Source organism: Pyxicephalus adspersus, chromosome Z (genome assembly GCF_032062135.1).
Source record: "Pyxicephalus adspersus chromosome Z, UCB_Pads_2.0, whole genome shotgun sequence".
NCBI lineage: Eukaryota > Metazoa > Chordata > Amphibia > Anura > Pyxicephalidae > Pyxicephalus > Pyxicephalus adspersus.
The window spans coordinates 76,074,396-76,086,082 of NC_092871.1; the positions used below are offsets into that span (position 1 = coordinate 76,074,396).

The 11,687-nt window shown below is 38.1% G+C and overlaps 1 protein-coding gene across 2 annotated transcripts in view; it reads right to left on the reverse strand.

Annotated features, from left to right (window-relative positions):
• MAPKAP1 (MAPK associated protein 1) overlaps positions 1-11,071 on the reverse strand; it is a 111,029-nt gene extending 99,958 nt beyond the window's left edge. Inside the window, exons 1-2 of one of the 2 annotated variants that reach the window (XM_072431199.1) lie at positions 10,964-11,071; positions 189-506 (exon numbers count right to left, since the gene is read on the reverse strand). In XM_072431199.1, the coding sequence (XP_072287300.1) occupies positions 189-444 (256 nt within the window). In that variant the 5' untranslated portion in view covers positions 445-506; positions 10,964-11,071. Of the gene's footprint in view, positions 1-188; positions 507-2,443; positions 2,620-10,963 lie in introns of those variants that run through there. The other variant, XM_072431200.1, reaches the window with a different exon arrangement.
• Positions 11,072-11,687: the final 616 nt, after the last annotated feature.

Here is an 11,687-nt window from a genome sequence, read left to right on the forward strand (position 1 = left end):
GACTCAAAGTAGTCATGACACATATATCAATACTTCAAACAGATAGTAGACCACAGCAGCCACTTATGTGGACATGGTTTCCGCAACAAAGAGCTTTATGACATATCAGATACACAACAAATAATTAACTGCCGAGAGCCAATATTTAGAAGTCGCCTTTTAATTCCCCCTAATAGCCCAGTTCTTACCTGTGTTTGATCTTCTTCGTATGCCAAAATCCCAGCTAGAAGTAATGTCAACTGACTGAGAATAAATGTAGCCTTGAGTTTCTCCATTTCCTTGTATCTGTGAGAGGTTCTCTCCCGAGACTGATGATGGGTACAGTTTTTCTAAGTCAACATCATGGTCAATAAGTACCATCTCACACATGCCCGTGTCATCGCTTGTCACATGTGACTGGCGTATATGTGCCAAGATAATCAATGGATTGTCTAGGAAAGCCATTCTCCTCTCTTTGTGCTACATGGGGTTACCACCAGAATATTCAGTAATTCGAGAACCGTTACCTGCCAAACAATAAAAGAAGCAATACATTATCATTTTTTTTCTCTGACAAAAGTAAAATGTCTTTTTAAAATTATCAATACATTTATATATTACATTTTATTGTTCACTTTTTTTTTGCAAAAAATTGGCAAAGGGATGAATAGAAAACAATTGGTTGCTTTGGACTGCAATCCTATATACTACATAATTTAGAGTTGAAGCTATATAGATATATATAGATATAGATATATATATATATACACACACACACACACACACACACACACACACATACATACATACATACACGTGGCAATATTTTGTGAGCAGAACTGTTATAAAGCAGAAAGTGAACAATAACACAATCCTGTCCGTAAATATCATAAAACAGGCTGCCGCTCCAAGTAGCATTTAGCTTTTTGTATCATGAAGTGTTCACTGGTCATCATGCCAACCTCCACTATTGTGTGCTATAAAGACATAGAGGAAGGTAGAAAGAACTCCTGAGAGCAGGGTAACAGACTTCTTTGGAGGATATCACTTTAAAGGTGGGCATTCTGGCAGCATGTTCAGGCAATATTTAATGTCAGCATCTACCTCTTGGACTGGTTCAGATATGACAACCTTGTAAGTTTTGCTGTTCCTCCCTTTATGTAGACACCATACCTTGTTTCTTCAGAGTTCACATCAATACATTTTTAGCACACCTATGCTACGCTTCCTCCCCAACGTCTGCAATAACTCTATTAATTCTACTGCCGTCTCTGGAAGCTTCCTTTCCAAACTCAATGCCCAAACTACATTCTCTGGCAACACCCCCATTCACGCTAGGTTGTTTTCAAACCTCTTTCCTAAATTTACAACATGTTCCCCAGAGAAGCTTCTCGCCAATGGCCGCTACCTTTTTTTTCACTTTTTGTAAACCAGTGGCTCTGCCATTCTGTACTCTGACATACATAATTGGGAGAAACTGCTAAGAAGACATTAAAATGCCAAAGAACATTTATATGCCATCCTATGTGTATTTAATTGTTGTATTATCTTTTTGCTATAAGTTTAAGTGTATGAAAACCCCAACTGACTTTTCTTTTTATTGAGTTTGTTAAATAATTAAAAGCATTTTATAAATATAAATACATTCTTGCTGATCTATCCAGAAATCTAATGCTTTGATAGTTTTCCATGATCTACACCTTTGCTGACTGTAACCAGACTGTAACTGTTTCTAACTCATTCCAGTGCTCAACCCAGAATTTTTTTTATGCCGGGTGGAAGCAGCCCCTGAATCATGACCCAACTCATCAGTAACCACCCAAAAACAGCCAGGTGGTTGCTGAAAAGTGCCGGGTGGTGCGGCTAAAATGGTCTGGGGAGAACACTACATTATATGGACTACAGAACACCTCTGACATAATGAAAGATAGGAAAAAGTGTACTTTAGTCTTACCCCAAGGAGCTAATCCTGCTCTTTCAAACATACAGTACAAAAGTGTGTTACTAGAAGGATCATCAGGTCAAAAAAAAAACAAAAAACAGTTACCTCATATGACAGAAATGAAATGTATTTTTGTTCTTGAATTTATATACATTTTAGCTTTAAAGTCAAATTACACAAAGATTGGCATCAATTAAAATTATGAGATGGAATTAAATGTAACAGCCTTAACTAAAGCAATATAAAAGAGAAATATATATTTAATTAATCATACTAAACCCAGTAAACAAGATCACATAACTCATTCATGATCCAGTCCACATTGTGTCTTCTTTCCCATGGCTCAAGTTAGAGCGCAAGTATGATAGACACACAAATCCTAAATTAAAGTAGACAAACGCGCCCAGCTTGCATGCCGCCTTCTATCAATACGGCAAAATGCTAATTTCCTAATTAACAACCTAATTAGGTAATTATGGTGTTGCAGAAGGATGCCGCAATGAAATATGACAACATGGTCACCTCTTTATATGGCACCTGTGGGGCTTTTTCAGCTGTTACCCGCAAAGCCTGCAGTATCAATCGGAGAGCAGATGTCAAAAAGACCTTGGCATTTCCCAGTCTGGTAGATGACTGAATGTTTCAGACAGGAATTGTTTAACTCTTTCACAGCAAAGCAGAAAAACAATCAGAGTGTACTTTTCAAAAACGATGACCAGAAGACACAGACTTCACTGCTTGCTGTATTTAGTTTTGGAGAAAAAAAAAAAAAAGATTTAACTATATTAAAGATACAAGGCTTTTTAACATAGTAAAGCAGCAATAAGTCGTACTTCAAAAGCAGAACAACGCTTACCAATAGAAAAATTAGGAATTTATAAAAACAAAAAATTAAAAAAATAATAAAAGTGCAATCTCTACTTATGATACTGTATGATATAGGGTCAAATTATCACCCTTGCAAATAGTCTATGAATTTCCATTTTAAATATAAGGACTTGCCATATTTCAGGAACGAAGCAGCCCAATTGAGCTTTGTCAAATGCTGCACATATTAAGAGTTCCCAATCATTAAATCAGATATAAGTTTTACAATTTTGAAGACATTTTAAAAGCCAGTTCCATTTTTTCATTAAAGAGTCATTCATACCTTGCTCATCGGGGGCAAAGTGACTGTGTCTTTGTAAGGAAGCCCCCCAGACCTAATTATATCGCTTCTCATTAGTAATTCCCCAGTGTTCTTTCCACCACCACAACCATAAATAAAATACCCATTACTGGCTGGTGCATTCAATGCAATAATTTGTTCCATTTTTTTTCCTGTGCACCAAATTCAAAGCATTAGTTTGTTTTCATTGGAGCAATTCAAACCTATGTTCTTATGTTAGGACTGGGTTAAGCAATGTAACCCAGACGTATGAAGGAGGTCTAACTGGTTTATACCTACTATAAGAATGGACAGCCTTTGTTCATCTAGCTATGTCTTGTTTACTGCCCTGCTGCACAAGCAATTATAGTATTGTGCATTATGAAATATTGCTACAAATATATACAGTTTTAAGAAAAAAGAAAACACATTTTTTGTAATGTGTGATTATTTAAAGAAGTAAACTAAAAACAAAAAAAATTACACTTACCTTTAATCTGGAAAATCCTTCGATGGCGCTGGTCCTTCTTGCAATCCGGTCCCGCGTCTTTCTAGAATTTCTCTTTATCCCAGCGTCAAGCGCCGCCATCTTCTCTCTTCTTGCTCTGTCACCCGATCTCGCACTGTGCAGGTGCAAGATCGGGTGACAGCCTCTGTGAAGGGGCATGCATGAGATTGGCCTCTCGTTCCCCTTGGAGGTAAGGATGCCCCTTCTGCATATGTCCAAGATCAGGGCATGTGCAAAAGGAGCAGCAAAAGCCTCCTGGGTTGCGCGACATAGGTATCCAGGGAGGCTCTGCGGTCCCCTTATGTCTTGATCGCTGTGGCAAGTCTGCACCCCTTTTTAAATAAAAAAAAAAAAAAAAAAAAAAACATTTTACTTTATTTATATACAGGAGTTGTCTACCCTTCTATGTAACGTAAAAATGTTTAGTTTAGGTACACTTTAACAAGGACTAATGGGAAGGTATCTTAACAAGGAATAAAAGAATTAGGTTAGCTAAAATAAATCAATAATATGAAGTAGCAACCAGGTAATACTAATAAAATAGATCCCCACAGTTCTGACAGCTTGCTTGTCTGGAGCATTCAGGTATGTGTTAACATAATGCCAAGAAGAAAAAACATATGCAAAAATTTTGGAGAAGACAGCCGTCAATCCTCCCAGGAGTTGACATCTCAGCTAACTGACCCCAAGATCAGACTGTACAATGGTAAGAAAAACAAAAAAAAAAACAGAAAAAAAAAAAACAAAAAAGAGCTACATCTTAAAATCTACAAGTCTCAGTCAGCATGTTAACTTTCATGACAGTACAATTACAAAAAAAAGGCATAAAAACATGTCTTGTTTGGAAAGGTTGCAAGGAGAAAGAATCTTCTGTCTAAAAAGAACATGGCAGCAGGGCAGTGCAGCACGGATATTCAAATAAACCAAAAGACTTCTGGAACAATGTCTTTTGGACTGATGAGACCAAAGTGATGTTTGTCTAAACACAGTTTGGCAATAATGTGTAACATATAAACAGTGCTCAGCCCAGAAATTATTTTAAGCTGGGTGGGAACAAATTTTAGGCGGGTGGCAGCCCCTGTATTGTAACCCAACTCATCATTAACTACCCAAAAACAGCCGGGTGGTTACTGAAAAGTGCCGGGTGGTGCGCCCGGCTAAAAGGGGCTGGGGAGAACACTGTATAAAGCTTTGCAACCACTTCTATCAAAACAATACAGGTAATCTTTTTGTTCCGATTTAAAGGAATCATGTGTTGATAGTACTATGAGAGTAACCATTTCAAATCTTGTTTTCTGATAAAATAGGTGTCTCCCTGTCAAACTGATTCAAAGGTTCTAATACCGTCTAAGTATCTTACACAGAAAAAGTATAAGGCTTAGTCTACACGCACTGTTTTCCCAGCGTTATCCCGAGGCTTTAAAAGCCCATGTTTGAAATTCCTATGCATTCCAATAGGTTAATCTACACCAGGGCATTTCCTTGAGGTAGATTTTGAGCGTTATAGAAACCGCTCCTTGCAAGGTTTTAAAAATTAAAGCGCGGGTAAACATGTCCTTTGATTTTAATAGGGGCGACAGTATGTTGGACGTCCCTAACCCAGGGACAACGTGTATTGAAGCCATGCAACTAGTATTCACTGAAGTGGGTAAGCTGTATCATCACACCACTTTTTGATTTATGTAAACCAATCCAACCAATGGATATCTAAAACCACTCACTGCAATTTTCTTTGACTGCAGTTTTGCTGCTCCTGCAGTTATGAAAAAAAAAAAAAAAAAAAAAGCTGCTTGTTTTCATAATGGGCAAACATTACAGTGTTCAACCCTGAAACTTTTTTTTAAGTCAGGTGGAAAGAAATTGTAGGTCGGTGGCAGCCCCTGTATTGTAACCCAACTCAGGTTGGGTCGGGTAGGTACTAAAATGTGCTTGGTGGTGCACCCAGCTAAAAGGGGCTGGGAAGAACACTGCATTAATATGAAAAATTTTAACACCAGTAACATGATATCAGCATTATAAATACCCAAGATCGTGCATGCAGAACTTCAAGGTATTATCTACAAAAAGCATTTAAAGCCACAAACATCAGTAAGACCCATCAGTGTCTTTTTATGAGTCTTACTTTTTGGTGTCCTTTTAAAATACCTATCAGTTTATTTCACAAACATGCATGCATTTTTCCTCAGAGTTAAAGAAATTTGCCACTATTAAATCCTAATTTTCACTCTTGAAAGATGACAAAATATTTCATGTAATAATTACCTTAATAATATTATAACTAATAATTCTTTGGCTACATACGGGTGCAATAATTTTCGTTAGAAAGATGTTTCATGGTCCTTTCCAACGACAAACGACTGCACGATGCATGACGAGTGCTGTATATACAGCTCCATTCTGCTCTATGAAGAGAGGAGGGGGGAGAACGATAGAGCGACACCCTGCTGCTCTATGTCTCCTCCACTTGCATTACGATCGTTTGTCAACCAGGACCCTTTAGACAGTATCCAGCCCATGAAGAATACTTTTTAGAAGGATTTGTTTTTAACAAGGCACTTTTATGTGCTTAAATATTACTTAAGTAAAATAAATATGTGTAGGTAGAGAAAGAGGTTTGAGGCTCGTGGTTTTTCTTTCAAAACTGACTTGTGTATTATTTGAATACATATATTATACAGTATTTTCCTCTGTCCTGTTAGGAACTCACAGGACAGCGGTTTGGTATACTATACATAGTTATTCTCGCAAGACATAAGTATTGGAGGAAAAAAAAAGAAAAAAATTTAATTTTTGATAGTATCGTGTCGTGTAAGAATCCGACGCGTTTTTCCTTGATGGGCTTCCTCAGGGATCAGGTTTATAAGCGCACTAAACGGTCTGAGTGTATATACAAAAATGCACAGTATAAAGAAATATATACCAAAAATATACAGCATACATTAGAAAATACAATAATTAGTTCTATTGCTTTTTATCCAATATAGTGAATGATGTACAAATCTGTTAATTTATCATCATATTTTAATTAGAATGTGTTGATAATACTAGTGTAGGGCAAAAGGGTATATAGTGCTGTTACTTAAGTACCTGTCACTTGAATAGTAACTCAAAATAGTCACAGTGAAGAAAAATATATGCAGAAATTGGACGTCAGTGGGATCACAGCTGTGGAAATTGCTGTATGTGAATAAATATATTATTTTAAATACTCTATATTATCCAAACGGTCAATCTATATGGGGGTATAGTATGCTGGTAAATACCTCATGAGTATTGATGCTTTTACATCTCAGGGGGTATCTGGTTGTTGTTGGCTTCTTTGGGATCAACCTTGTGTTGACAAGCATTTATCCATCAAAGTTTTTTGGAATTGAAGGATAGAGAAGAGCCTTCTCAAGTTCCACCACAGCTGAAAGGACACCTTAAAAAGGCGCACTTCTCTGCACACAGCCCATCCGGATGTCTCCACGTTACCCACGCTCTGCTGCACTCTGTGTTTGATCTCAGCAATCTCTATCCTAAGGTAATTTACATATTTTATTATCTAACCATGCAAGTTTTAATGTACTCTAACATCGCAGTCAATAGTATCTTCCTAAGCCCTTGTATGTCCAATTTTATATACAGTGTATTTATATGGGAATTCACCACTTATTTACAGGAATTTGAAAAGGCTCTTCTTTATCCATCAATTCCAACAAACAATGATGGATGAAGGCTTGTCAACACAAGGTTGATCCCAGGGAAGCCATCAACAACCAAATACCCCCTGAGATATAAAAGCATCAATACTTGTGTGGTATGTACTGTTATACTATACCCCTATATAGATTGACCCTTTGGATAAGATCGAGTATTTACAATAATATATTGTTTATTCACTTACAGCAATTTCCACAGCTGTGATCCAACTGACATCCAATTTGTGCATATATTTCTTAACTGTGACTAATTTGAATTACTATTCAAGTGACAGGTACTTAAGTAACAGCACTATATACCCTTTTGCCCTACACTAGTATTATCAAAACATTCTAATTAAAATATGATGATAAATTTACAGATTGTACATCAATAACAACTACTGGATAAAAAGCAATAGCACTAATGATGGTATTTTCTAAGGTATGCTGTATGCTGTTGCTATAAATTTCTTATACTGTGCATTTTTGTATATACACTCAGACCGTTTAGTACACCTTGAAACCTATCCCTGAAGAAGCCCATCGAGGTGAAACGCGTCGGATTCTTACTCGACAATTAAAAAATAGATGTTTTTGTTTTTTTTCTAATACTTATAGTTTGCCAGAATAACTATGTATAGTATGCCAAACCCCTGTCCTATGATTTAACAGGTAGGAAAATACAGTATAATATATGTATTCTGTATTCAAATTATACACAAGTCAGTTTTGAATGTAAAACCACGAGCCTCAGACCTCTTTCTTTCACTCTACCTACACATATTTGCTTGACTTCTAGAGGTGGCTCACAAACTATCCACTATTAGAAGTGAGGTGAGGAGTATCTCATGAATTATTCCATCACTTATGTAAAATACATTGGCAAAATCTAAATGGAATACATCAATTATGATTGAGAATTAGGTTTTAATGGGGAGTTAAAACATGCTATTATGTGTGTATATCATAACATATTACACGTGGAAAGCATGAAAACAGGATTAGAAACATAAAACTTTTACTTTGTGACCAACATTTCAATGGTGTGACAATGGAAAACTTGGCGCTGAACTCCATCAAATGGTTGGTTGCTAAATTCTTCAAAAAGACTGTAAATGTACCTATGTGTATATACATCCATCACACAAAGGGTAGTGACATATCAATATGTCCAGAAAATCCTGCTACACATGCTGTTTTAAGCCGCCCAGATTTACAAGTTCTTCACAAAAGTAAAGATTTGTCGGATGGCATCTTTAAAAAGACCTCCAGATATATCATAAAGAGCCTTCATAATTCAGCAAATTAAAATCCAAGATTGGCCCTCAAGGAGGCCATAAATAAAGCAAAAGGTGTATATGTGTATACAAAGTTAAACTTTTCTACATTTGCTCTTGCCACTGTTCCACTGAAACATGGATAGAAAGAAGTATTGCTGCAATGGAACACCGGGTTTTTGGCCTGACTTGCATTTTGAATATCAAACCAAAAAGGTATTATATTTTCCAGATTTTCAGTAAATATCTCAAATATTCTCTGTTAACTTAAAGTAATGGTTGCCAACCTTTCCAACCTCACGGTCCACTAAATTCACCGAACTGCTCATGCACGGGGAGCTGTGTGTCACTCAAAGGGGAAGAAGCTTTCCCCAGAGTGACGTTATGATGCCAGAACCCATCCACTCTCCCATCGCAGGCTCAGACCTTCTCGGTAAACAACCTGGGAGGACAGTAGCGCAGAGACAAAATTTGTTTCCACAGCTCTGCGCTACTGTGCCCCCAGGATGTTTAGCAAAGCAGGTCTGAGCCTGCGATAGGAGAGTGGACATACGGAGGACAGAGCTGCGGACCACCAAAATTTTCTCACAGACCACTGGTTGGCGACCACTGCCTTAAAATGTCAGCATCAAGCTGCAAGCAATTGAGAATAAATAAATCTATCCAGGTATTGAGGAAATTACACGTAAAATTAAAGCTTTCCACAGGAAGCCTCAATAGTTACAATAGTTAGAAGAAAAAAGGAACCATGTTTGTACTGCCAGAGCCCCCCTGAAAGACTCACAACCGTCCTCATTGATTAAACCAAAATACTAAAAAACAATAAAAATCAAACTTAAAGAAGAATTAAACCCAAAACACAAAAAAACACACCCTAAATCCCGCAGTCTGTCCCTCAGGAGGTTTCCAGGTCCCGCGCTGTCCTGATATCAGTCTTCTGCCCGGTACAGAGGGAGTGCCAGGCACCAACATCTTCTTCTATTCTTTAGCATTCTTCTTTCTACGACACCCAATTTTGAACTGCGCACGCATGACATTGGCAATTTTTTTTCTATTGGTGAAACGGCTCCTTCTACGCATGCCCTAGTCTCGGGTATGTGCGAAAGGGCAGCCAAGAGACTCCCATTCATTCTTGCACATAAAAAAACACAAACCTCCCTGGCAGTCTGAATAATAAGTATTTTTAAATGTCAAAGCGGTAGATTTCAAAATACTCATTATTTAAAATTTCCCACCTGGTCCTGCCACCCAGCTGCACAGTCTCGCGCGGCCCGGTGAGCATCTGTGTCCCCCAACGTTCACACGCCGGCGACACAGATGCCAGTCAGGCACTGCTGGAGGACAACCACGGGAACACGGGGACCAGTTAAGTTTTAAAACTCCCTTGCAATTCCACCAGGAGTGTGGCTCGGGGTTACTGCTTTTGGTACTTAACCCTGAGCCACACTTGGGAATACCGCCAGGAAGGTTAAAATGGAAATAAATCCAAAAACGACCCAAATAAATACACTTACCTTCAATCCAGCACAGCAGTTGATCGGTCCGGAGGTTTATTCCATTGGGTCCTGCATCGTCCTGGCATCCATCTTCGGCCCGGCGCACTAGGTGCCACAATCCTCTCTCTGTTCTTCTGGGTTCTGTTTCCTACGTCACCTGATGCAGGCGCGAGATCGGTTGACGTAGATAGGAAAAAACTTGCCAATCTCACTGCGCATGTGTGAGATGAGCAATTTCTTACGCTATTGACAAAGGGCTCCTTCTGCGCATGCCTGAGATGCTCAGACATGCGCAGAAGGAGCAGCCAAGAGCCTCCTGGGATGCATGACATAGGCTCTGTGCAACAATAAAGGGGGTAGTGCTGCACCTTTTTGTTTTTTGTTTTTTTAAAAGAAACACCAGAATTTTTACTTTAAATAAAAGAGTTGTCTACCCTTCTATGTAAAGTAAAATTCAGAATTTAGCTTCATTTGTCACAACCATAAACAATAAGCTTAGGGAGAATTTAACAAGGAGTATGTAAACTACAACTACACGGGTCATTTATTCAAATTGATGGCCGGGTGAATGAAACATAGTAAGAAATATGAAAGCATTGGATGAACTTATAATTTATTTTTATTATTATATAATATGACGCATGCTGCTGATATCCTAGGCAACCACAAATGTACAGATCTGATTACCTAGAAAAATGGGCAGAAAATAAAGGGATTCACTCCAAGCATTGCAATACACAGAAAGCCATCAGTGAATGGCAGAATATTCATAAACAAGATTGCAATTGGGATCATTTGTTTTGTTTTATTGCCACAGTTACTTTAAATATTGTCATACTCATTGATGCCTGATAGCGAAACTGAAATCACATCAAATTGAAGGAAACGAATGGACCCCCTAATGATGGTGAATATAACGCCGCATCCTCACCTCGGCTTCACCTGTCACGGAAACCCGTCCATCGTTCCTCGATAAACACCAGCAGAAGATATTTGATGATGTAATAATCATGTGACCGGGCTCGTGTATGACGTAGAAGCAGTCACGTGACGGAAGTGTAAGTTGTTAAGAGGAAGTGGGGCGGCGAAATCGAAACAAAGGGCGATTTCCTATAAGAAAATCCTACCCTTAGAATGCGCGTTACTAGCTGATTGGGCGTGTACAGTGACGTCACAATCAGCATGAGATTTGTAGCCATGCTGCTGTCATTACCCCCAATTTATAAAGCTTCATATCTTAGCTGATACTAAACCTAATTTCAGCCCCCTAAACATATTACGTTGCCCCATAGAGGGTGTCAAACACAAAACACCAATAAGAATCAGGGATTAAAGTGGAACTAAAGTAAAAATAAAAAAAATGACACCTTTATTTGCACAGATCCGTGACGTATGCCGCTGTATTTGTATAAAAAAAAATGTCAATCTTACTGCGCATGTGTGAGATCGCCATCTTTCTTTTTTCAATGACAGAAAAGTCCCTCCTGTGCATGACTGTTCTCGGAGCCCAAGTCTGCTGGAACTTGTTATGTGCGTAACCCAGGAGGCTCTGCGTTCCCATTCAGTCTTTACTGTGTAATACTAGAATGCGAAGGGCTTTGTGTTTTTGTTTTTTTATTTATTCTTATTTTTTAATAAATTTAAAAAAGGTATTT